A 25,736-nucleotide genomic window follows, 5' to 3' on the forward strand; every position below is an offset into this window, starting at 1 on the left:
TCCTGGTTTAAGGGTTCCTGAATTTTGGTAAAGATTTCTTATTTTTAATCCAAGTATTGACATCAAAGTGGTTGAGGGTGGGGAGGCACCCAGACATGTCCTGTATGATTGAAATGTCGAGAACAAACAAACAAACAAACGTGTTGTCACTCAGTCATGTCCGACTCTTTGTGACCCCATAGACTGTAGCCTACCAGGCTCCTCCACCCATGATATTTTTCCAGGCAAGAGTACTGGAGTGGGTTGCCATTTCCTTCTCCAGGGGATCTTCCCGACCCAGGATCGAACTCGGGTCTCCCGCATTGCGGGCAAACGCTTTACCCTCTAAGCCACCAGGGAAGCCCCAAAATGTCAAGAAAAATATGCCTTATCCCCTTCCCAGGTTAAGTTGAATCCTCTCACTTCTCTCCAGCTCCTGGTGGTCCTCCTTGTACCAGCCTCTTCAGCTCTCAGACTCTCATCTTCCCTTCTTCTGCTCTTCCTCTAAGCTTTCTCGGCTTCCAGGAACACCCAGCCCCACCTGCCTGACAGAGCTGCAGCCCTTGGAAACCCAGCCAGCCCCTAGGCTGCCTCACCAGCACCTTTCTTGGGCTGGTTGTTAACCTCCTGCAGCATCCAACAGCATACATTTATTTTATCTTTTGCTTGTCATTTATTTGTTATTCATTCAATAAACAGTAAGAGTTTACTATGTACCAGGCACTATGCAGTGCCCTAAGGACAGAGATGATCTCTCTGCCTGGGCATATATTGTTTTCAGTGTCAGATGGTAGTATTTCATTATCAGTTCTTTCAACAATCATTCTTCAGATGCTACTGTGTTTTAGATGTTATGATACAAAATGAAAAGAATCCATTGTCTGGTCTCTAAGAACTCATAATCCAGTAGAAGAGAGACATACATAAACAAAGAAGAAGAATAAAGTGCCAGTGATGTCATAATGGGATGTAGAAGTACTTGATCCCTCTAGGGGGTGTGAAGGAGAGTTTCATAAAGGAGGATGCTTTGAGCGGAATTCTAAAAGATGTGTCCCATCATTAGACCCACATGGGATACAGGACAGTCCGAGAAAAAAGAGAGCAGTGTCGACAAAGGTGGGGGATGTCAAATGGAGTGGGGCATTTCTGGAAATTGCACACAAACCACTATGCTGTGACCTTTTTTCCCCTTTAATATGCTGTGGGCTGTAGAACAGGGACTTAGGAATGACCAGCATGATGTCTTCATGGCCTCATCCCAGGAGTGCCTCTTTCTGAACAGGGAAATGATTTAAGATTGGATATGGTCTCCTTTGAATATCAGGTGCTGGGGCTTAGGGCGTGAAAAATAGTCAACCTCCCTTCTCATCCCTTGCCACAAGCAAATATCCCTTTATTTATCAGAGTTCTTATCCTGCCCCTTCCCCAAGAGCTACCAATACCCTGTTTGTTTTAGAAGCCTCATACGCACAAATTTCAAGACTCAGAAGGTTCTACTGCTTTTTCTTTTTAAGAATAAAAAATATACTCTTGCTGTGCCCCGCTTCCTCCCATATAACTCCTGCTTGTTTTTATGTGAATCCCTGATCCCCAGATGAAATGGATAATACTGTGTGTAGACCGCTGCATAACTGTCATGATGCAGACTCCAGGTTGTTCTGTATAAAATGCAAAACAAATGTTTTTATTGACAAAAAATTCAGTAGAATTAGAACAGAGGCTGAAAATGGGTAATGGTGAAACAGAATGCTTGAGAATGGCCTGGAGAGCATCTTGAAACCCATGCTGAGGAGTTTAGATTTTATTAAAGAAGGAAATGACATAGTCAGATTTTATTTTGTCTTATTTACTTTGATGGCTATATAGATATATTTTTCAATTAATTTTTATTGGCGTATAGTTGCTTTACCATGTTGTGTTAGTTTCAGCTGTACAGCAAAGTGAATCACCCATTCATATACATATATACCCCTCTTTTTTAAATTTCCTTCCCATTTAGGTCACCACAGAGTATTAACTAGAGTTCCCTGTGCTATATACACTAGGTTCTCATTAGTTGTCTATTTTATATATGGTAGTGTATGCATGTCAGTTCCAATCTCCCAATTCATCCCAACCACCCCCTTCCCCCATGGTGTCTGTACATTTGTTCTCTACCTTTGTGTCTATTTCTGCTTTACAAATAAGTTCATCTGTGTCATTTTTCTAGATTCCACATATAAGTGATTTATATGATTTTTGTTTTTCTCTTTCTGGTTTATTTCACTCTGTATGAGTCTCTAGGTCCATCTACATCTCTGCAAATGGCACAGTTTCATTCCTTTTTATGGCAGAGTAATATTCCACTGTATATATGTACCACATCTTCTTTATTCATTCCTCTGTTGATGGACATTTAGATTGCTTCCATGTCCTGGCTATTGTGAATAGTGGTGTACACATAGATATATTGGGGAAATATGAATGTGCAAGTAGAGTCTAGTCAAGGGGATATGACAATATCTAGGTGAGAGAATATAAGGACAGAAGTGGTGAGGATGAATTCTAACATTTCAGGTGTCCCATCTAAGTATCCGTTGCCTGGCTAGAACTGGGAGCTCAAAGGAGAAGGGTATGTTTGTGTTTAACAAGCAACTCTGGGACCAGGTGTGGTGAGGAGGGAGAAGGAGCTGTTGTTTGTTAACTTTGCTGATTTTTGTGGTATAGATTCTCCCATCATGTGCCTTCCTGCTACCAATGTGACGTCACTACCTGCAGAGTTGGGAATGGCCGCTAACAATCCCATGGACCTGTGAGTCAATGAAAGGAAGGGCCAGCAGACCAATGGACAGGGAGGAATCGAGGCGACTCCAGTTTCTGCCTTAAAGAATTGCAGGCTGGACTCTGAGGGCCAGGACTCCAGGGAATAAGACAACTTAGAGGCTGCTTTGCAGCCAAAGCCCCATCTGGGAGTAGCAGAAGTCAAGTGCTGGTGAGACAAGTGTAAACGCCCAGCACAGATGGCTCGGGGCAGAAACCTGGTGTGGCGCCAAGGCTTAGAGTCATGGCAGGGATACAACTGGAATCATGGCAGGACACGAGCATGTAAACAGCCTTGGGCACTGGGCAGGGAAGGCTGGCACAGAAGCCAGAAAGAGTACCTTCAGAAGGAAGACCTTTCATTTTCTAGAAAAGCTGAACAATGTGGTGTTTCTCATGTCCGGTGCATGGGAGAGATGCAGGGATGGCTTGGTGTCCCCACACTGCCCACAGCCCCCCAGTAGGATGCCATGGGTTCCTGTCCACACTGTCTCCTCAGGCTTGTCTGGTTCCGCAGTTTGGGGGCACATACAAATGCAGAGGGAGGCAGTCACCCCACACCAGACAGATTCCTACCCAAGAGCTGTGTCAGAGGATGCCAGGCTCCAGGCACTGCTCCGAAGGAACTGACAGGAGTCACAGAGAGAAACTGGCCCAAGTCCTAGCAGATCCTGGGTCCCAGAGCACTGCCCAGGCACACCTGGTCACTGAACTGCTCTATACCTGGTGTGAGAAGTGGCTAACCAGGCCTGGTTGGGAATGGGTCTGCCTTCCAGCAGATGGGCATGCAGCCAGAGGGAGCGGCTGGGCTACTTGTGTGGCTCACCCAGCCATGGGCCAGTCCTTTCCCAAGGCTAAACACCACCTGTCACCTGCAGACTCCCCAGCCTGCTTTTGAAGGCATCATGGCCCCATCTGTTAAGACTTTAAGCCCCAAGCTTAGCTGGGGACATCTGGCTATCAGTTCTAAAGGTACTTAGAACCCATCTCCATGGTAACTAGAACCCATCTTCACACAGGATGCTGTGTGGGATCATACCAGCCTCAGATCATCTCCAGCCTGAACCCTGAGGTAGGCATGCGCTTCCTTCCCTGTGTGGGTTTCGACCCCTTCCCAGTAAAAGCAGGAATATTCAAGCTATGGTCTCAGCTGTAGCAGCCCTAAGAGAGTCTCTCTCCACCCCTCCCTCAGTTGCACAAGTTCAAAATTCTGACGTTGACCCAGCTTAAACTCTGATTTAAAGAGCGAATTTCAAAGCCATCCACGTTCACCATCTGTCTTTCCCATAATTCATCCGGATTATGGGAAACAATGACCAGACAGGGTGTTCAACTGAATTCTTTTAAATAGTAATAAAAAGATGCCTGTATAGGTATCAGTATATATAAACACATGTATGTAGGTATTATGGCTAGGTATGTGTATATACACACATACATTACACACCCTGCATTGTGACAATAGGCCACTTTTAAATATTCATAAAAAGCAACCAGCTAATTAAAATTAGTGAGTGTTAGTCACTCAGTTGTGTCTGACTCTTTGTGACCCCATGGACTGTAGCCCACCAGGCTCTTCTGTCCATGGGATTCTCAGGCAAGAATACTGGAGTGGTTTGCCATTCCCTTCTTCAGGGGATCCTCCTGACCCAGGGATCAAAACCAGGCTTTCTGCATGGCAGGCAGATTCTTTCCCCTCTGAATTGCCCATGCTAATAAAAAAGGAAATAAGCAAGACTAATATAGAATTATGTCTTGAATTTTATATTTCCATCATATGCAGGCACAAATTTAGCTCTAAACTTGATAACATAAGTGCTGTCTTGGAAAAGGCAACCTGGTCAATGACACAGTTCAGGGTTCATTGGGTAGGAAAAGAATTAATTACTCAGAGGAAATACAAGGATTCCTGATGGTAAGACCACAAAGCATCCTCCTGCTTCCTCCTACAGAGGACACTGCATGTTGTAAAGATTTTGGCAGGGTTCTCACAGAAAACACAGTGGCTGTTTGTTATTTTCCCTTCCCTGTTCACCAGTAGCAGCCCATCAAATTATCTTTGAGTTAACCCAGTGAGACTCTCTGGGGTGGTGGTTCTCAATCTTTGCTCTACATTTCAGTCTCCTGGGGAGGTTTTACAAATTTTTATGCCCAGGCTTCTGTTCCCCATAGAACATGGAGAGTGGGACCCAGGGTAGTAAAATTAAAAAATAATAACAACAGGCTCTCCTAATTGGCAGCAAAGTTTGAGAACCACTGCCTCTAGTCAGAGTTGATACTGAAACTCTACACACCAGTATGTCTGTGTTATTGTTGTTCAGTTGCTAAGTCCTGTCTGACTCTTTGCGAGTCTATATGATTTGGGAAAGTAGAGAAATACTTCCAGGTGGTTAATCAATAGCCTTGGCCTGAACCCCAGGACTGTCTCCCAGCTGCTTGGACCCTTCTGCTGGGAGTGGTCCAACTTCCTCAAAATGTACACTGTCGGGAGAGGAGACACTCGGAGCAGCAGTGTTACAACAAGACCTGGTACAGGGCTATAGCTGCCATCTGTTGCAATAGATCGAGCCCTTGTTGTGCAGACTGCTGTTATGAGTGGCATCTCTGTGACTTCCCTGGTGATCTAGTGGCTAAGACCCCATGCTCCCAATGCAGAGGGCCTGGGTTCCATCCCTGGTCAGGGCACTAGATCCCACATGCCACAACTGAAGATCCCATATGCGTCAACTAAGACCCAGTGCAGCCAAATAAATAAATGTTTAGTGCCAAATCATGTCCTACTCTTTGCGACCCAATGGACTGTAGCCCACCAGGCTCCTCTGTTGGTGGAATTTCCCAGGCAAGAATACTGAAGTGGGTTGCCATGTCCTTCTCCAGGGGATCTTTCCAACCCAAGGATCTCCTGCAAGGATCAACCCATGTCTCCTGCATTGCACACAGATTCTTTACCACTAGAGCCACGGGCAAAGCCCAGTGTTTGCAAGTCAAAGTGTTAGTACCTCAGTCATGTCCAAATTCTTTGTGACCAAGGGGCTTGCTAAAAAAAAAAAAAAAAAAAAAAAAGATGGCATCTCTGCCTATAATAATGGGTAAACCACAAATTTAGCAGGAATCCTCCTCCTGCTTTTGACCACTGTTGAACAGCAATAAGTTTACAATTCTGTGTTGCCAACCTAAAAAGAAATCTCTATGTCTTAACTGACTGAGGAGATCTTGATGTCCTCTGTGAAGCATCTCTATCCCAACAGGTGAACACGTACACACGACAGGCCATCTGGCTCCACTTCAAGCAGATCCGAGGGGAGGGAGAGTTCCCTGGCAGAACCTTGGACAAGGGGCCTGGCCTAGAAATGGCATCTCAGTGGAATTTGCGTGCAGACTTATTACGCCTGTCCCTCATTTAGAACACACTCTACTGCAGAAGCTGTGCATCTACCCCTTTTGTTTTTCTGAACCTACTGCCACCCCCACACCCAAGCAGGCAGCAGCCAGACCCTAACGGGATCATGAACCACCCAAGAGAAGTCAAGAGTTATTCCAACAAGCACAATCTGGGTTAGTGTCCAGGGCCTGAGAAGTCCATCTTAAGTGGACTTCCCTCTGGTGATCTAGCAATTAAGACCCCACACTTCCATTACAGGGGGTGCAGGTTCTATCCCTGGTCAGGGAACTAAGATCCCACATGCTGTGCAGCAAGGCCAAAAAGTTTCAAAGACAAAAACAGAAATGGAGTCTCAATCTAGTTCTTCTCCCAACATACCCCTACCAGTTTTACAGCCGTAACCATTGCAAGAACCATAACTGGGTCCTCTGAGTCTCTTAGGCTCCTGTCTCATGACCTTAATTCCACAGTATCATTGATGTGAGTCCAGTCTCTCTTCTATCACTCCCTGGTGCTTCCTGCCCTCTAGCCCATGGACCTACATACATCTTCAGAGAGGAATCAGACTCCCACCCACATCACATCCCCCTACCTACTCACTTCAGTATCACCCCAGGATGCATTGGGACCTTCCTTCCTGCAAGTGAGTGGCAGTGCCGGGGTGGGGGTGGGGCGGTGGCACAGGGCGAGTGGGGGAGGGAGGAGAGCTGCTCCTCTTGGGGGATGGGATCTGGGGAGCATCTTCTCTGGCCTCCGCCCAGGAACAAGGAAGAGTCAGCCCATCTGTGATCCCTTGCTGCTTGCCCCGTTGATGCTGGCTAGACCCGCCTTTGTCAGCTGACAATAATGTCTGAGAGCTCATACATCCCACTATTGTGCCCTTGATAAAAATGCTCCAACTTCTCACATTCCTCCAGTGAAGGTGTTAATATCACTTGCATGTTATAGGTGAGAAAACTGAGGCTCAGAGAGAGTAGATCACTTATTCAGATGGTAGTGCTGAGATTCACTTTCACCGTTCAGCTGGCTTTCAGGTGCCAGTTTGAGTTTTTCTTCTTCCATCACTGGCTTATTCAGGCCCCCATGCTAGTTTCACTGGCCTGCTTGGGTGATCTGCTGTGGTTCCCAGCTGCATCCTCCTTTTCAGATCCTTCAAATACATTTACTCACCTCCCCACACTCACTGCCTCCTTCAGATTTTGGGTACCCTTGGCTGAGCCATATGAGATCCTCAAGAGCCTCCCTAATGGTGGAGGTCCCACACATCAGACGTCCCCTTATTGATGGAAACATTTAACCATTTAACCTCATGCCTCCCCAAACCAAAGGCTCCTTTATAAAATAATTGACATGATTTAATACAATTCATTCAAACTTGCATTCTTTGCTGCTAAGTGAAATTTGTGAAATTTGTCCCCATCTAGGGATATGTGTATATATATACATACATATATAGCATAAATAACGAGATATATATATATATATATATATCTTTTTTTTTTTTTCAGTTCTCAAATGTTTTAGAAGAGAAAAGAATTTGCTGATTTCTGTCAGCCTTGGAAGAGTATGGACAAATGTCATTATAAAGATATTTGTGTTTTGCTTTATTTTTCCAACAGAAATGAAACCAGAGATGAAGGCCAGAGTCAGGGAGCTGGGTCCTCAGATCCTCGGTGTCCAGAGAGTCTACATCCAGACAAGGGAAGAGAAACGCATTAACCTGACCATCGGGAGCAGAGCCTACCTGCTGCCCAACACATCTGTGATTATTAAGTGCCCAGTGCGACGATTCCAGAAATCTCGGATACAGTGGGAGAAGGACGGCCGTTGTCTGCAGAACTCCAAGCGGCTTGGCTTCACAAAGTCAGGCTCGCTGAAGATTCACAGCCTTGCGGCCCTCGACATTGGTGAGTACCGGTGCATCGCAGGCCCCGCACAGGAGACTGTGGTGCTTAAGCTCATTGGCACCGACAACCGGCTCATTGCACCCCCAGCCCTTGGAGGGCACACCAGGGAATATCCTGGGATGGACAACAACGAGGCCAATAATTTGGGAGCCACGTGGCATAAGATGAGGCTGATGTGGAACAACAAAAATGAGCTTTATCTGCACAATGGCCAAATTAACAATCAGTCTCTCTTGAGAGCTCTGTTGGGCCACTGCAGCCCTTCTGCAGAAAACGCCAACTCCTGGGAGTTTGAAAACAAGCAGTTTGAAGCAGCAGTTAAACAGGGAGCCTATAGCATGGAGACTGCCCAGTTTGATGAGTTGATCAGGAACATGAGCCAGCTCATGGAAACGGGGGAGATCAGCGATGACCTGGCATCCCAGGTGATATATCAGCTGGTGGCCGAGTTAACCAAGGCGCAGCCTGCACATGCGCACTGGAGGGGCATCCCTGGAGAGGCACCTCCCATGGCTCAGCTAAGTGGGGAGACTGGGAGTGTGCCCCAAAGCTCGAACTCCAAAAACTCGGGCAAGCTGACATTCAAGCCGAAGGGACCTGTCCTCTTGAGGCAGAGCCAACCCACCTTGATTTCCTTTAATAAAACAGTAAATTCAAGGATTGGAAATACAATCTACATTACAAGAAGGACGGAGGTCATCAACATACTGTGTGAGCTTGTCAGCCCCAGTGAGGCCACCTATACGTGGACCAAGGATGGAGCACTGTTACAACCCTCAGAAAAGTAAGTACAATCAGAGTACAGTGTTTACTCTGAGATGCCTTCTAAATGGATCTTCCATCTTTCCTTAAAATATTGTCAAATTCCTTCTCCTAAGAATGTGCTTCCAACAGGATCCTTTGGAAAAGAAACCCAAAATGTTAGGGCATGGCATTCACATATGCATTGGAATTCTAAAAATGAAATTGTACCATCAAAGTCACTACCATGAAGGTGTAGTACTAAACTGGATACCATAAGATTAAATGTAAGCATCTACAGACTCTCTCTTTTCAGGTCACTTAATACTTAAAAATAAAATCAGGGACTTCCCTGGTGGTCCAGTGGTTCAGACTCTGTGCTTCCAATGCAGGGAGCACAGGTTTGATCCCTGGTCGGGGAACTAAAATCCCACATGCTATGTGGTGCAGCCAAAAAATTAAAAAATTATCCCTCCAAAAAAGTGAAATCAATCAGGCCATTAGAAAAACATACTTGCAGTTCTCTTAGAATATGCAGGAACTGCAAGAATCTTCCATATCTGGGAGATGTGGTGTCTCGTTTGAACTCACACCAGCCGTATGAGTCTGGCAGGGCAGGAGTTGATACTTTCTCAGTGAGATCATTGAGGAACAGAATCTCATGACTAATTCATGGCCAGTCAGAAGCAGGGGCCACATCATCTGGACCCCGCCAGGGGTATTAGAGGGTCACACAAATAATAGCTTTGGTAGAAAGATTACCTGAAGTCATTTTCTAATATCAGGCAATGATTTATGTCACAAAATCAAAAAATAATGATAAGGATCGAAGTTTTTTGAGATGTTTGAAACAGTATTCAGTCACTTTATTTTATTGTAATAACTATCCATATCAGTGAAAAAATGTCACATTTCATTCATTTTACATAAAATAATGGAGTAACAGAAACATTCACTCATTTTGTCTTCTCTACTGTCTCCAAATCTTGCTGTTAACACACACAGAGCTGTAGACATCTTGCTTTCTTTCAATTTGCATTCAACAGCTCCTTGTCCACCTCCAGGGATTTTTAAGAGACATAGATGTTAAATTGTTTTGCAAACCATAAGGTACTTTAAAAATGCACGTTTTATTTTTATCATGCCTTTTTTTTCTGCATCATCTAATATGTGAAGCATTAAAAGAAATCTAGGTAAAATTCAATTTTTATAATCTATCACTGGACTGTCTTAGAATGGAAAGATAGAACAAATCTAATTTTTAATTTTTTTGCCTAGAACTCTGAACATTAGAGTATAATGTAGTTTTTGAAGTGGAATAAACCTTCCAGATCAACTAACTTAGCAGTTCTCAAATCTTTTGGTTTTAGGACTCCTTCAAACTTAAAAAAATGATGAGAAGCCAAAGAACTTTTGTTAATATGAATTAACTTTATGTTAATATGTTAACATATCTCATGATGTTTACGCTGTTAGAAATTAAAACCATGAAACATTTTAAATAGCTGTTTGTTAATCCATTTAGAAGTAACAGAAGTAAGCCCAATTCATGTTTATGTAAATAACATAATTTTTGAAAAGCAGTATTTTAAAGATTAATGATAATGACATTGTTTTACATCTCTGCCAATCTCTTTAATGTCTAGCTTAATAAAACATAGCTGGGTTTTCTCCTCAATGCTTCTACATTCAGTCTGTTGCCATATGTTGTTTTAATTGAAGTTTATGGAGAAAATTGTGCTTCATACGTATATAGACAGGTTAGTTGGAAGGATAAGGAATACATTCATAATCTTTTAAGGTAATTATGGCCATTCTTCTTTAATGCTACACTAAAAATAGCCAAGCAGTAGTTTCTTAAAGGTTAGGTGGAATGTGGAATCTAAAACCACGTTAAAGAGATTTGGGTAGTCTGTTACAATGAAATCTGTTGCTTTATCTTGTTCTTTGAATGGATCTTTTAACTAGACTAGATTCTATAACATCATACATTGGTCATTTGGAAAGTGTTGGCTGACTGAGTTATACACATCTTCCAAATGTTAACACATTCCATCATACAATACCAAAAATACGCGTATTCTTTAATATTACTATCCCAACTTTTCAGAAAAGTCTTTGAGCTTTGGGAAGCAGTCAGACTCACAGTGAGCATGACAGATTTTCTGAAATTCTAATTTTCACTCGAAAGCTTGAATTTTATCATCGGCAACAATTACTGTCAGTTGTTTTCCTTGCATTGGCCAGCTCATTTTTGTTCATTAAAAAAATATATCTTCCAAATACCTAAATCCAAATAACCCTGGCTTATCTGTCAGTCATTATTTCAAGTAAAGTAGTATGCCATGAAAAAGGAGCTAGTTCAGCTAGCAATTCAAACAGTCACACCCACAAACTTTGGCAGACAGCAGAGGTATGGTGTGTATTTCCTGTTTTGTTGTACAAAATGTTAGAAAACTTACACTCGGGGTAGAGATTTAGTGAAATAATAAGTTCTACTGCTTCATTAAGGATATTCTTATGGGAAATTGGCATTTTGTTTTTACTGCAAGTGTATGGTAGCCAGAATACAGTAGCTACTGGGACACTTTGCTGCTACAGCTTTGATTCCATTCTGGTGCCAAGTTTTATCCACAACTGCTTTTACTATCAGTGCAGATGTCAACACTCACAGTGAAAAAGGCAAATAATGGTATAGTATCAATATTTACTATTATGAAAATAGTTTTGACCTCACGGATCCCTGGGATCCAAGGACCACCCTTTCAGGATTGCTCAACAATTTCACTTTAGAAATTATAAGGAACATCAGCCAAACCCAAATTGAGGAACATTCTATTTATTATCAGTAGTCCTCAAAACTGTCAAAGTCATCAAAAAAAAGGGAGGGGGTGGGGGAAAGGCAGAAAAATTGTCACAGACCAGAAGAGACTAAGGAGACACAATGTCTAAATACAATATGATGTCCTGAATGGGAGATTGTGCAACAGGATAACAACATTAGTGGAAAAACTAATGAAATCTACATAAAGACTGAAGTTTTGTTAACAACAGTGATGGACCAATGCTGGTGCTTTAGTTTTGATGAAAGTATCACTTGCTGAATATGTTCACATCAGGGAAAACCAAGAAAGAAGGAGATAAGAACCCTCTGTACTGTCCTGGTTGCTTTTCTGTAATGCCAACATCATTCCAAAATTAAGTTTATTTAAAAAAAAAAAAGAAAGAAACTATAAGGAAACAGAGGCTGAGAAAGCTGATCAGCTAATTTGTGGCCGTAAAGTACTAGAGGGATGTGGTGGAAGACTGTGGTTAGTTCGAGTCAGTGTTTGTTGAACTGAGTTGATTTGTGATCATCTGACTTGCTCAAGTGGAATTTGCATTAGTTTCTGTGGCTGAGGCTCCTGAAGATCCCATAAAGATTCTGCCATCCTAACTCAGACCTGTTTCTGCATACTTTAAGAACCAGCCATTTGACACTGAAGCAGTTCTACTTGGCTAGTAAGAGTTTTTGGTTTTAATATTTCAAAGGAATTTTTAAAAGATCTATTTTTATTTCCATGTTTTCTCTAATATACCTAATTAATTTTTTCAACTTATGTTTAAATTTCTTTATGCAAGAAAAGTTCTCCAGTTTAAAAAAAAAAAAAAAGTTCTCCAGTTTAGATATATTTTTCTGACTCTCACAAATCTTTTCAACTGAAGTCATGCAGAAATGGAATGATGTTTGCAAGCGCCCCACTCCAATAGGAGGCAACAGTGTAGGCGTGGAGTGCATTTAGACACCAGCTGAGTAAGAGATCACAGCTAGGAAGCAAAGGCTGTGGGTGGATTCCCTAGGGGTGACGTCTGTGAAGAGATCAACTTCATTATCACTTCAAGTAAAGAATAAGATTTTGTGGTGGAGGTCAAGATCAGATTCCTTAAAGAACTCTACCTTTTGATTCTCCAGCCCAGGGACTAGTCCAGCCTGGATCCTGGGTGACATCACCTGTCAGAAAGGTTCATGTGTGCTCAGCTATTTCTCAGTGACTTTTTGCTGTACTGTAAAACTGAGGCCCTAAAACAAAAGAATCCTTTGAGAATTGCTAAATCATACAAACATACATATGAAATAATTTAAGAAAAGATTTTCGTGTATAAACATTTGTCACGTAGAGTTGTCAGTTTTACTTTTTTTCTTAATCAACTGTTCCTTAACAGGGATTTGACAGTGAGAGTCTGGCCCTGGTCATAGCTACCTCTGTCTTATTCCTGTTTTTGTTCTGGGCAATTCAGCTGTTTTGGTTTCTTCCCACCTTTGTATACTTCATTTGTGGGTTGCATGGGAACTTGCATTCTCTAGTACATTCATTCTCTACCATTATTCTGTTCTACTCTAGTCATTCATACACTGAGTCATTAAATGTTTTTGAAAACTTGCTATATAAAAGGTACTGTGCTAGGCATTGAAAATGCACAGCTGTGAATAAGATCTGGTCCCTGCTTTTGAAAAGATCACAATCTCATGAGAATAAAAAGATATTTCATCAAATAAATATATGAACCAAACCAGAAGGAGCCCAGAGGGGGAAGAAGATAAATCTAGGAGTATTGGGGAAAGCTTTACAAGGGAAATTACATTTGCTCCAGGACTCAGTGGGTAAGTCAGAGTTGCCAGAAGTGGGGAAGGGCATTCCAAATAGAGTGAACAACATATGCAAAAGCTCAGGGTGATGAAAGACCATGGAATGTTCTGGAAACTGTTAGAGGTTCTTTATGGCTACAGCAGAGGGTAAGCAAGCAATGTAAAGTGACAGGAAATGAAGTGGCCCAGTTCAGTTCATGAAGAAACATAGAGTATTTAGCAGTTGATCAAAACAGTCAGTCATGCTTAAAATCTTGCATGTTAGACTTCAGCATTAGGCAAACCAAGAACTTCCAGATGTCCAAGCTGGGTTTAGAAAAGGAAGAGGAACTAGAGATAAAACTGCCAAGATTCGCTGGATTATAGAGAAAACAAGGGAATTTCAGAAAAATATCTATCTCTGTATCATTGACTATGATAAAGCCTTTGACTGTGTAGATCATGACAAACTGTGGAAAGCTCTTAGAGAAATGAGAACACCAGACCATCTTCCCTGTCTCCTGAGAAACCTGTGTGAGGGTCAAGAAGCAACAGTTAAAACCCTGTATGGAACTGATTGGTTCAAGATCAAGAAAGGGGTACGACAGCGATGTCTGCTGTCACCCTGTTTGTTTAACCTATACACCGATCACATCATGAGAAATGCTGGGCTGGATGAGTTACAAGCTGGAAGGTGGGAGAAACATCAACAATCCCAGATATGAGGATGATACCACTCTAATGGCAGAAAGTGAAGAGGAACTAAAGAGCCTCTTGATGAGGGTGAAGGAGCAGAATGAAAGAGCCAGCTTTAGACTAGATAGTAAAAAAACTAAGATCATGGCTTCTGGCCCCATTACTGCATGGCAAATAGAAAGGAAAAGGTGGAAGTAGTGGCAGATTTCCTCTTCTCGGGCTCCAAAATCACTGCGGACAGTGACTGCAGTGAAATCAGAAGACGATTGCTTTTTGGCAGGAAAGTGATGACAAAACTAGACAGTGTGCTGAAAAGCAAAGACATTATTACTCTGCTGACAAAGGTCTGTATAGTCAAGGCTTTGGTCTTCCCTGTGGTCATGTACGGTTGTGAAAGCTGGACTGTAAAGAAGGCAGAAGTAAAGAAAGCAGAACACCAAAGAATTGATGCCTTTGAACTATGGTGCTGGAGAAGACTTCTGAAAGTCCCTTGAATAGCAAAGAGATCAATCAGCCAATCTTAAGGGATAACAACCTGAATATTCACTGGAAAGACTGATGCTGGAAAAGATGGAGGGCAGAAAGAGAAGAGGGCATTAGAGGATGAGATGGCTGGACGGGATCACCGATGCAATGAACATGAACTTGGGCAATCTCTGGGAGATGGTGAGGGACAGGGAGGCCTGGCGTGCTGCAGTCCGTGGGGTTGTGAAGAGTTGGACACGACTGGGCACTGAACAGTAACAACAACAGAACAGTCCATATTGCTAAGACCTGTAAAGTGGGAAGAAGGCAGGTAAAAAAATAGTATATGGACTGCTGATCCAGATAATCTATTAGCAACTTCAAATCAATAAGAAAAAATTAAAGTGAAACAAGTATTCTTTCCCATCCCTTCAATCAGTATGTCACCTGTGAGGATACTCTTGACCAGCTCTGATTTTCTAAGTGGTATTTACATGCAGGTGTTTGTGAATATAAATAATTGGGAAACCATAAGGGGTTCACACAGTGTAGCCCTGATTCTTAACAGCATGCTCAAAACCCAATATAATGCAGCAGTAGCTTTGTTACTTCCACTGAACTTTTCATACCATGAGAAAATAACCATTGCCAGGGAGCAGTAACTAAAGGTCCACTCACTTCCAGCGTGAAAATCTGAACTGAAAAATTCACATCTGTAGTCTGTTAGAAAGGCTCAGGGCAGAAAATGAGGGCTTAACCTCCAGCAAACTAACACTTACTAGTTTGTCTTTTTTTAAATGTGGTAAATTAAGCATTGAGTCCATCCAGAAGAGTCTGTTCTCATGTAGAGTGAGATAGGAAGTCTGGATCTCTGAGCATAGTCCAGCTCTACCATCTCAATGAGTTTCAACCAAGAAGAGTGACTTGTCCACACTCTAGTCTATATGTTGCTGTTTAGTCACTAAGTTGTGTTTGACTCTTTGCAACCCCATAGACTGTAGCCTGCCACGTTCCTCTGTCTATGGGGTTTCCCAGGCAAGAATACTGGAGTGGGTTGCCATTCCCTCCTTCAGCTCCAGTCTACATAGTGGTCTGCTTATAAGCAGGAAGCTCGACAAGATTATCTTCTGGATCCTTGCCAGCCTAAAGTCAATGATGCACGATACTGGATGCTTGGGCTGGTGCACTGGGACAACCCAGGGGGATGGTGTGGGGAGGGAGGAGGGAGGAGGGTTCAGGATGGGGAACACATGTATACCTGTGGCGGATTTATTTTGATATTTGGGAAAACTAATACAATTATGTAAAATATAAAAATAAAATAAAATTTAAAAAATAAATAAATAAATAAAAATCCTCCCTTAAAAAAAAAATAAATAAAAGAAAAAAAAAAGTCAATGTCTTCATTCTCTGTGGGTCGCTGTGGTTCTCAAGTAGTTCAGTGTGCCACATGAACACATCCTCTTTCTAACTGTTCTACAGAGTCATTTTGGATGGAATGGGGAAAATGCAGATACGGAAACCTACAAAGAAAGACCAAGGAATATATGGATGTGCTGTAGCTAATCATCTCGGTTCAGATGTGGAGAGTTCTTCTGTGTTGTATGCAGGTAATGCCCATTATGCAGCCTGGAGTGCCTGGGTGTGGTCTGGTTTTTTAACATTAAACTCTGGAGCAGCAGTTTCCATGCTTCGCACAGCAGAATCACCGGGGAAGGGGATGTTAAAACAGAGATCTCCAGACCCCGTCCCCAGGGGTTCTGACACAGCAGGCTTGGCGTGGAGTCTGAGTATGTGCACTTTTTTTGGCCTTGAGGCAAGAGGAATCTTAGTTCCCCAATCTGGGATCAAACCCATGACCCCTGCACTGGAAGCGAGAAGTCTTAACCACTGGAAGACCGGGGAAGCCCCAGAATGTGCCTTTTTGACATGTTCCCCGGTTATGCCGACACTGCTGGCCTAAGGACCACGCTTTGAAAACAGCTGCTCTAGAGTTCACTTTCTAAGAACTGGAAATTAACAAGATGGGGTTTAATTGGTGGTGTTAATAGTGCTGACTTTTCGTTTTTAAAATGCCACCATCCAACAAAAGAGATAATTATCTTTTAAAGGTTGATGTATACCTCCCAATGGCACTCCTCTGCTCAATCCTTAAAAACACTTTCAGGAAATCGTCATTGTAAATTAGTGTAAATTGTCCCAGGAGGTAGACAAACTCATTTTAATATTAAAGTGTGCTTTTTGATGAAGGAACATTTTTAGCTGGCAAAGTTGTAAGCAATGCTTCCTTGTGGCAGGCTCATGTTCTGGGATCAAAAATCAAATAAGAAAGTTACCCTCCAACTCTCTGCTCTGTGTTTCTGGTATCTGTGGCTCAAATAATTAAGATAATATGAGGAGAAAGACAATTATCTGGGATTGGAACCCAGCATTTAGACAGCCAAGCATTGATGTAGGCAGTCCATCACATCTATAACCTGAGGAGGTGGGACCAATTGATTTTCAACGCTCCTTGGATCTGCATGGCTTGGTGCCCCATCCCTCTCCTGGCTGCATTCCCAAGGTAGGGCCTTCACACCTTGATTTCCGGCACCTTGATCCTCCTGGATGATTCTCCTCTGCGAGCATCTGCTCCTTTCCAGAAAACCTCAGTTTTGAGGTTCTGGATTGTTGGGAGGAACAGAAGGCTCTCTTGCAGCTCACAAGTTTCCTCGTAAGTCCATCCCAGGATAGCCCAGATTCGTGGGAGAGCTGGTACAAGGTCCATAAGGGCCAGAGGACACAAGACAACGATAGTCCTTTCTCAGCCCAAGAGCCCCTGTATTTTTAACTCCCAGCCTACCGTTTCAGTGCCCCAGGCGCTCCAGGAACAAATGGAACATTTGGTCACCTGAACATGATCATTCCCAAATTGTCTTCTGCAGAAGACATGGTTACCAAACAGCTAAATGTTGTTAGTCTTTCACTTGCTATGCATTAGTGATAAAAAAAAAAAAAAAAAAAGTAAAGAAGTATGTGAGAACTTCCCTGGTGGCCCATCGGTTAAGAATCTGCCTTCCCATGCAGAGGATGTGGGTTGAATCCCTGGTTGGGGAACCAAGATCTCACATGCTTCTGGAAACTAAGCCCACGCACTGCAACCACTGAGCCTGTGTGCCACAATCAGAGAAGCCTGTGTGCTGCAGTGCAGACCCAGCACAGCCCCCTCAACCAAAAGACATATGACATGGCCTCTCCCTCCAAGCGCTTACATGCTAAGGTGGAAGAGGGAAACCAGCCACGGCAGTAGCTCTATGGTAGAGGAATGTGGCCTTCCCTGACCCCCACATGCTCCCGAGAGGCCCCTGGGTAACCAGCGCATTTCTGTACCTCATCACCCATTACCCTGTAATTGGTAGACCCCTACATACTCTTGAGAGACCCATGGGCAACTAGCACCTTTCTCTACCTCATCACCCATTACCCTGTAATGGTAGTGGTGTCTCCCACCAGTCTCTGAATTGATTGAGGGCAGGAATGTTTGTGTTCCAACTTGGTATTTCCATTGTCCAGCCCAGGCACAGAGTATATTTCCTGAATGACTTCATAAATGAATCTGGTAAAAGTACATGGTTCTTAAAATCCAGGAAAGTAAAAGTCTGTGAATGAGTTACTGATTCTTTATGACCTTGTTTTTATTATTTTTTTTCCATGCAAGTTTGGTGCAGGTTTCATTCACATTTTCCTACCAGAAAGAGAGTCAGATGGTCCCAGGACCTGGTGTGTTTTGGTCCTGCCTTTACTCATCCAAGGATGCATCATAGAGATGTCACTCCTGCCCTGCCATGCCTTTCTCCGAATGAATTTCTGACTTCCTTCTTTTTCAAATTATCAAAGAGGATTTTATCCTCTAATTTATCACCTAATTTTATCCTTTAATTTATCCCCAGTTTTGGTTATAAAGCCAAAATATCCTCACAGTCTGTACATGGTGGTTGCAGTGCCTCTTTGTAGATATCTCTTTGTAGATATCTCAGCTGTGCATCCGTCCATTGAGCACCTCCAGCCTGCGAGTGTGCAAGTCCCCGTGGGGCACCACGGGGGATGCGGACCGAGCCAGGAGTCTGCACCTGCTCTCCAGGAGCTTGGCAGAGCTTACCAAATGCAGTGCAGTCACTCAGAGCAAAAGCCTGAATCTAACAGAGTTTCCTGCTCCCTTTGAATTAAGAGGCCCCTGTCATCTTGTCTGTTGGAAGAAACATCACCAGACCAGAGCGTGGCCATCTCTCCATCGTGATTGGCGGTTTCATGGAGGCACCCCTGCAAGCAAATGTGACCATACAGTGTCCTGTAAAAGGTGAGTGTGGCCATTTATAGTGGAAGGGCACAGGCCAGCCCAGGGTGGCCAGGAGGCACCAGCTAGCATTTTGGTAGCTCAGACAGTCCTGTGGGCTTAAAAATCTGATTTTTTAGTACCCTGACAGAAGATCTGTCTCACAAGAGCGAACGTACACCAGCTCATAAGGCTCGTGTGTAAGATAGAGTACAGTTTACTCATTCTCAGTGAGGGCTAGGAGGATATGAACACGAGTTCCCTGTAGCCGGCATGTTCATACCGGCCAGACCACAGCTCTCCGTCCCTGTGGCACGTCTGCACAAAAGGCCAACTTCTAGCAGGTGATTGCCTAGAGAGTACAGAGTCAGAGCGAGGAGCTGTGTGGGAAATCATTAGCTGTGTCCTCCAGCTTGACCAAGGCTGTGCTGGAGAAGGCCAAGTCAGCAAGGGGGACTGTCGGGGTCCTCTGGCCTAGTCTGTCTCTCCTGGACTGTCCTTGGCTGAGCGTCACCATTCTATGCCTCGGTGGCTCTTTCTGCTCTGTTTGCAACAGCCGATAAACCTTCGTTCTAACTGATTCATCTTGTCTTTAAGAGAAACTACATTTTCATCCGATTTCATCTTAATCTAGGGCCATTCTATCTCTTTAAACCACAGATTCTTAAGACTTAACCTGAGCCTGTGCATCCCCAAACTGAGATCAATATCATAAACTCCTCAAAATGAAGATCTGCTGTTTTAAGGTGACCTTGCATATGCCTATTATCGACTGTGCATTGATTAAATTCTCTGTGCTAAGTCGCTTCAGTCGTGTCCGACTCCGTGCAACCCCATAGATGGCAGCCCACCAGGCTCCCCTGTCCCTGGGATTCTCCAGGCAAGAACACTGGAGTGGGTTGCCATTTCCTTCTCCAGTGCATGAAAGTGAAAAGTGAAAGTAAAGTTGTTCAGTCGTGTCGGACTCCTACCGACCCCATGGACTGCAGGCTACCAGGCTCCTCCGCCCACGGGATTTTCCAGGCAAGAGTACTGGAGTGGGGTGCCATCGCCTTCTCTGAAATTCTCTGTAGAGAACTATATTTGCCTGGTTTCCACATTCTTTTAGGATACCTGTAGTTGCAGCCACTTAAGATGAATCTCGCCAAGGCCAGAGAGCCCAGGGTAACCTGAGGAGCCCTTACTGCTGGTCTGGGTACCACAGAAAAGGTGCATGTGATGGCAGGATTCTAGAGCACAGCCTTGCAGCTCTGAGGCTCTGCCTCCCTGTGATGGTCACTTACCTGTCATGTTTCTGGAACTGCACCTCCGGCTTCACCAACAGTGGAAATTTGCTCACCCCCAAGGTATTAATTTTCACCTTTGTAAGTCCCTGCAGTGTTTGAAGTCCCTACCCGGACTTTTGAAAAATCCCTCCAGCTTCCAAACTGACTCCACCCACAAATATGTGAGTTTTCTGGCAAAACACACCCACCATTATAGAAGGGCCAGCATTCTCTGGCTGCAGCAAGGAGAAAAGCAGAATGGAACTGTGCAGTTTGCCAAGCCACAAATGTCTAGAATTTCTATGGCCCTACACCTGCAGAGGATTCTGCAAAATAAATCTGACTTCTATTAAGAGAAACCTCAACTTTTAACATTATTTCTAAACTTCTTATTTCCCCATAATAGTTCACAATTAGGCTTGGGGGTGGGGAGGGGGCAGGGGTTGGTGGGGGATGAACCTTTGGAAGGAGTGGGATGTGTTATTTGCAGTCACAGGTCAGGGACTGGATTCAGCGGAAACTCTTCAGGAGGGAAGCCTGCAGCTAACACCATTAAACTTGTCGTGGTTTACTCTCAGGCCAGGCCCAGCAGTGTGTGGGCCGACTCTGACCACTCCAGACTTCTGCAGCCTCTTGGACCCTGTACAGTTCACACTCCCTCAGGCCTCTTCTGCCTCCCCCCTCTCACCTCCCCCTCCCCCGCCCCCGCCCCACTTTCAGCTCTTCCTAGGAATGGGCCCATTTGGTCTCTCTTTACCTGGCAGCCACCCCTACAGACTAGACCCCAGGAACTCATCAGGAGTCCTTTCCTTTTCAAAATAAACACCTCATTTTGAGTTGTGTGCCATTTTAAATAAGCCTGAAGTGAACTTACTGTGTTTTCTTATGGACAGAAGCCATAACTAACGTAGTTGTTCATGGAGATTCATATTTTTAGATATAGATGGTGACCCTAGTGTATGACGACAGGTGAGTCACCTTCTGTCCTACTCGCCTCTCTAAAATGGGAAATAGACTGTATTGGTGGAAAAAGGGACCTTGGCTATTATCTAATTCAGTCTCTGATTTGATAGATGAGGGATCATAACATTGACAAACTTGAATACTGCTTTCTGAAATTACATTTTCTTTCATGTTGCAAATTGTGATTATTCCTGTCAATCTGTGGTATGTATACATTTTTATTTTTCAGTTGCCCTTAAAATGTTTATACTAATTAGAGTCAGTTTATCTATTCATAAGGAGAAGGCAATGGCACCCCACTCCAGTACTCTTGCCTGGAGAATCCCATGGATGGAGGAGCCTGGAAGGCTGCAGTCCATGGGGTCGCTGAGGGTCGGACACAACTGAGCGACTTCACTTTCACTTTTCATTTTCATGAATTGGAGAAGGAAATGGCAACCCACTCCAGTGTTATTGCCTGGAGAATCCCAGGGACGGGGGAGCCTGGTGGGCTGCCGTCTATGGGGTCACACAGAGTCGGACATGACTGAAGTGACTTAGCAGTAGCAGCATCTATTCATAACTTTTAGACAGACTTATTGGTTCTTTCTTATAGCTTATGTTTTATTTAACCCATGTGGTATAGATATCAATAGTGATTCTCCCTAGTCACACTTGCATGATTTTCTAATAAATGATAGTAAATAATAGGACCTGAGAATCTGTATTTCTAAGGTTAAAAGCTGTAAGTTGCAAGTGTTATTTGTCTTATTTTTATTTTTTAAATTGATTTTTTATTGGGGGTAGTTGCTTTACAATGTTATGTTAGTTTCTACTGACAGCAAAGTGAATCAGTATACATATGTATATTTTCCCCTCTTTTTTTGAATTTCCTTCCCATTTAGGTCACCACAGAGCACTAAGTGGGATTCCCTGAGCTATATAGTAGGTTTTCATTAGTTAGCTATGTCATATAGAGTGAAATAAGTCAGAAAGAGAAAAACAAGTGTTATATATTATTGCATATAAGTGGAATCTAGAAAAAATGGTATAGATTATCTTATTTGCAAAACAGAAATAGAGGCACAGACATAGAGAACAAATGTATGGACACAAAGTGGGGAAGGGGAGGTGGGATGAATTGGGAGATTGTGATTGTTTTATTCTTTAAAAAAAGAAAAAGTTTCCTGTAAAAATGAGGGAAGTGGGAGTTTAAACTACACCCTCTCTGCCACCTTCTGGTAAGAAAGGGAAGCTCATCTGAGGACAATGCCCAGTAAATATCAATAGCTACATATTTTTTCATCTGTTAATGCTTAGTAAGAACATCATTTATCCTGTAATTTTCTGTGATGTCTGTGTTGGATTCCTTGTTATTCTTATCCCTTAAACTCATTAGCAGTGCGGCTGATCTGAGCCTCTGCTCTAAACTATTCTTGTGTGTTGGGCTCCTCTTCAGTCTCTAAGAAACTCTATTGGTCCACAGATTTGGAATGGGGTTAAGCTAGGAAGATGCTTTGGAAAACAGTTTGGCAGTTTCCACAAAAGTTAAGCATATGACCCAACACTTCCACTCCTAAGTATCTACCCAAGACAAATGAAAACACATGTTCACACAAAAACTCATACCCAAATGCTCATAGCAACTTTCTTTTTAATAGTCAAACAGTCAAAGCAACTTAAGTATCCATCAACTAATGAATAGGTAAACAAAATGTAATATATCCATACAATGAGATTTTATTTGGTCATAAAAAGGAATGAAATATTGACACGTGGTAAGACATGGATGAATCTTTAAAAATCAGGGTTAAGTGAAAGAAGCCAGACATGAAAGATCACGTATTATATGATTACATTTCCATGAAGTGTCTAGAGTGGGCAAGTCCATAGAGACAGATTGGAGGCTGCCAGTGGCCAAAAGGAGAGGAAAATGCAGGAGTGTGGAGAGTAATGACTAATAGGCACGGGTGTCTCTTTGGGGGTGGTGAAAATGTTCTGAAATGATGTAGGACTGGTGGTTTCACAACTTTATGAATATACTAAGAAAACACTGAATTGTAGACTTTGAGAGGGTGAATTTTATAGTGTTTCAATTATATCTTATTAAAATCATAATCATAATACAATATAATAGCATGTTAAGTTTTAAAACCCATGGCACAATCATATGTTTTATTTGTGAGCATATGAGAATATGGCAAAAATATACAAACTTTCATGGAAAGGACATGTATGTACCAATGTTAGGATTGTTGGTACTGCTAGAAGAGAAAAGAAGGAAAAAAGTTTGGGAACAGAACTTTAGCTGTAATGCTTTGTTGTTTAAAGAAAAACTAGCAAAATATGGCAAACTGCCTTCTGAAAAATATAAACTTTAGCGTGGTATAGATTTAAGCCCTACATCCTTGTTGTTTTTCAGCTCCCTACTGATAGGAGGGGTTGTGGGAGATAAGTGGGTTCAGTTCAGTTCAGCCGCTCAGTCGTGTCCGACCCTTTGTGACCCCATGAACCGCAGCCCGCCAGGCCTCCCTGTCCATCACCAACTCCTGGAGTCCACCCAGACCCTTGTCCATTGAGTCGATGATGCCATCCAACCATCTCATCCTCTGTCATCCCCTTCTCCTCCTTCCCTCAACCTTTCCCAGCATCAGGATCTTTTCAAATGATAAGTGGGTAGAAGGTACAAAATTGAGTGCACACAGCATGTGTACAGCAGATGGTAGAGGCAGCGTTCTAACCAGGTAGCATCGGGGCGGGGTACTCCATGAGTTGAGCAGAGAGAAGGAAAGCCTTTCATATATAAGAGATGGAGATCCATTTCAGAAGAAATAGATTATATAGTTTTAAAGGTACTCTCTTAATTGGGGTTTTTTTTAGAGTTAGAATGCTGTGAAATATACCTAGAGTTTTGTTGATATGTAACTGAATTATTAGCTTTCTTTACTGGCTTTAATAATGCCAGGGGAGGATTTTGAGAACAGTTTTTGCTGTGCAGCGAGATGATATGCTTGAATTCCTGAGCACAGCCTCATCTCTCTGACAATTATTTTCCCCCATCAAGTGTTGGTTTATACTGTATGGTGTGGAACTCAATGGCGGTGATTTAACATCTTTAGGTCACAAATCCCTTGGCTGCCCCCCTGCTCCCCACCCCGCAACAAACACACAAAAGACTCTCTTTCCAGAAAAATACACTTACCCACAACATTTTGCATATAACTTTCAGAATACATAGCCCTTAACCTAACCCTAACTTGAGTCCCTAACATGTGTCAGCTTGAACAGGGTGTGAGATGGATATCATGGCTATCTTTGTATTGCTAATGAGTAAACATGCTCAGATGCGTGAGCTGAGATTTAGTCCCAAGTCTGTGTGACTCTTGAGGAACTGGAGGGAAGACAAGGCTCTGGGCTTGAGGCAGCAGAATGGAGATCCAGGTGGTCTAACCAGAGAGGAGAGTGTCAAGGCTGAGGTCTGACGCGGGCCTGAGGAGGCGCTGCAGCTTGGGGACAAGGTGTCAGTGCCTCAGGCATGGGCAAAACCAGAGTCCAACCTCACTGGAAGACCGTCTGGTGTGGGAGGGCTAGGTTCCAGGCAGAGTCCACCAAGAGGCTGGCCTTCAGGGTGCCAGCCAGCACCAGGCCAGAGGTCTGACCAGGTCTGCCCCACCCCGTCCCCAGGAGGACGGAGGTCCCCCCTTGTCTGCAGTAGGAGGAAAGGAACATGGCAAGCCAGTCTGGTAATGACTCCCCACTGCCTCACCTAAGGCTGATACACTTGGGTTATTGGTCTATTGGATGAAAAAGCTCACTTTAAACCAATTATCTATTCTTTGACGATCTGCTAAAGCTCTATCCTGAATGCTCCTTGAAACATGATTTTCTTCTCATCTTTGATCTATCTCAGTTCCCCATTTGGAGGAAACATGAGTCTCTATATGATCAAGAAGTAGAAAGAAATGCTGGAGGACTGCTTGGTGGTCCAGTGGCTAAGACCCTGTGCTCCCAATGCAGGGAGGCCAGGTTCAAGCACTGGTCAGGGAACCAGATCTCACAGGCCACAACTAAGAGTTCCCATGTGACTAAAGATCCCGTGTGCTACAGCAGAGACCCAGTGCAGCCAAATAAATTAAAAAAAAGAAATGCTGGAATACGGTATTAAGAGCTAGATGTGCAGAATGAAAAACAGAAAGGGCTGTTCAAGCACCTGGCAAATTTCATCCTTACTGCAAAAGAGCTGTGTGCTTGGGCTTCTGTATCTGCAGAGTCCTGCCATCTCTTAAAATCCCATGGACGGAGGAGCCTGGTAGGCTGCAGTCCATGGGGTTGCGAAGAGTCAGACACGACTGAGCGACTTCATTTTCACTTTTCACTTTCATGCATTGGAGAAGGAAATGGCAACCCACTCCAGTATTCTTGCGGGGAGAATCCCAGGGACGGGGGAGCCCCGTGGGCTGCCGTCTATGGGGTCACACAGAGTCGGACACGACTGAAGCGACTTAGCAGCAGCAGCAGCAGCCATCTCTTAAAGCATTCAGACTGCAGCTCTTGTGGACCAGTCCTGTCATCAGCAATGCTGCTTTCATCCCCAGATATCTACACCTGCTCTTGTCTTCAGTCCCACCAATATGTGTCTGTC

The 25,736-nt window shown here is 43.5% G+C and overlaps 1 protein-coding gene across 12 annotated transcripts in view; it reads left to right on the forward strand.

The window, feature by feature from the left end:
* ADAMTSL3 (ADAMTS like 3) overlaps window positions 1-25,736 on the forward strand; it is a 379,251-nt gene that overhangs the window by 296,456 nt on the left and 57,059 nt on the right. For 11 of the 12 annotated variants that reach the window (XM_045163811.1, XM_045163808.1, XM_045163816.1 and 8 more), the window contains 3 exons: window positions 7,780-8,851; window positions 16,058-16,185; window positions 18,783-18,911. In XM_045163811.1, coding sequence (XP_045019746.1) covers window positions 7,780-8,851; window positions 16,058-16,185; window positions 18,783-18,911 — 1,329 coding nt within the window. The remainder of the gene's footprint in view (window positions 1-7,779; window positions 8,852-16,057; window positions 16,186-18,782; window positions 18,912-25,736) is intronic. The other variant, XM_045163813.1, reaches the window with a different exon arrangement.

Source organism: Bubalus bubalis, chromosome 20 (genome assembly GCF_019923935.1).
Source record: "Bubalus bubalis isolate 160015118507 breed Murrah chromosome 20, NDDB_SH_1, whole genome shotgun sequence".
In the NCBI taxonomy this organism is placed as follows: Eukaryota; Metazoa; Chordata; class Mammalia; order Artiodactyla; family Bovidae; genus Bubalus; species Bubalus bubalis.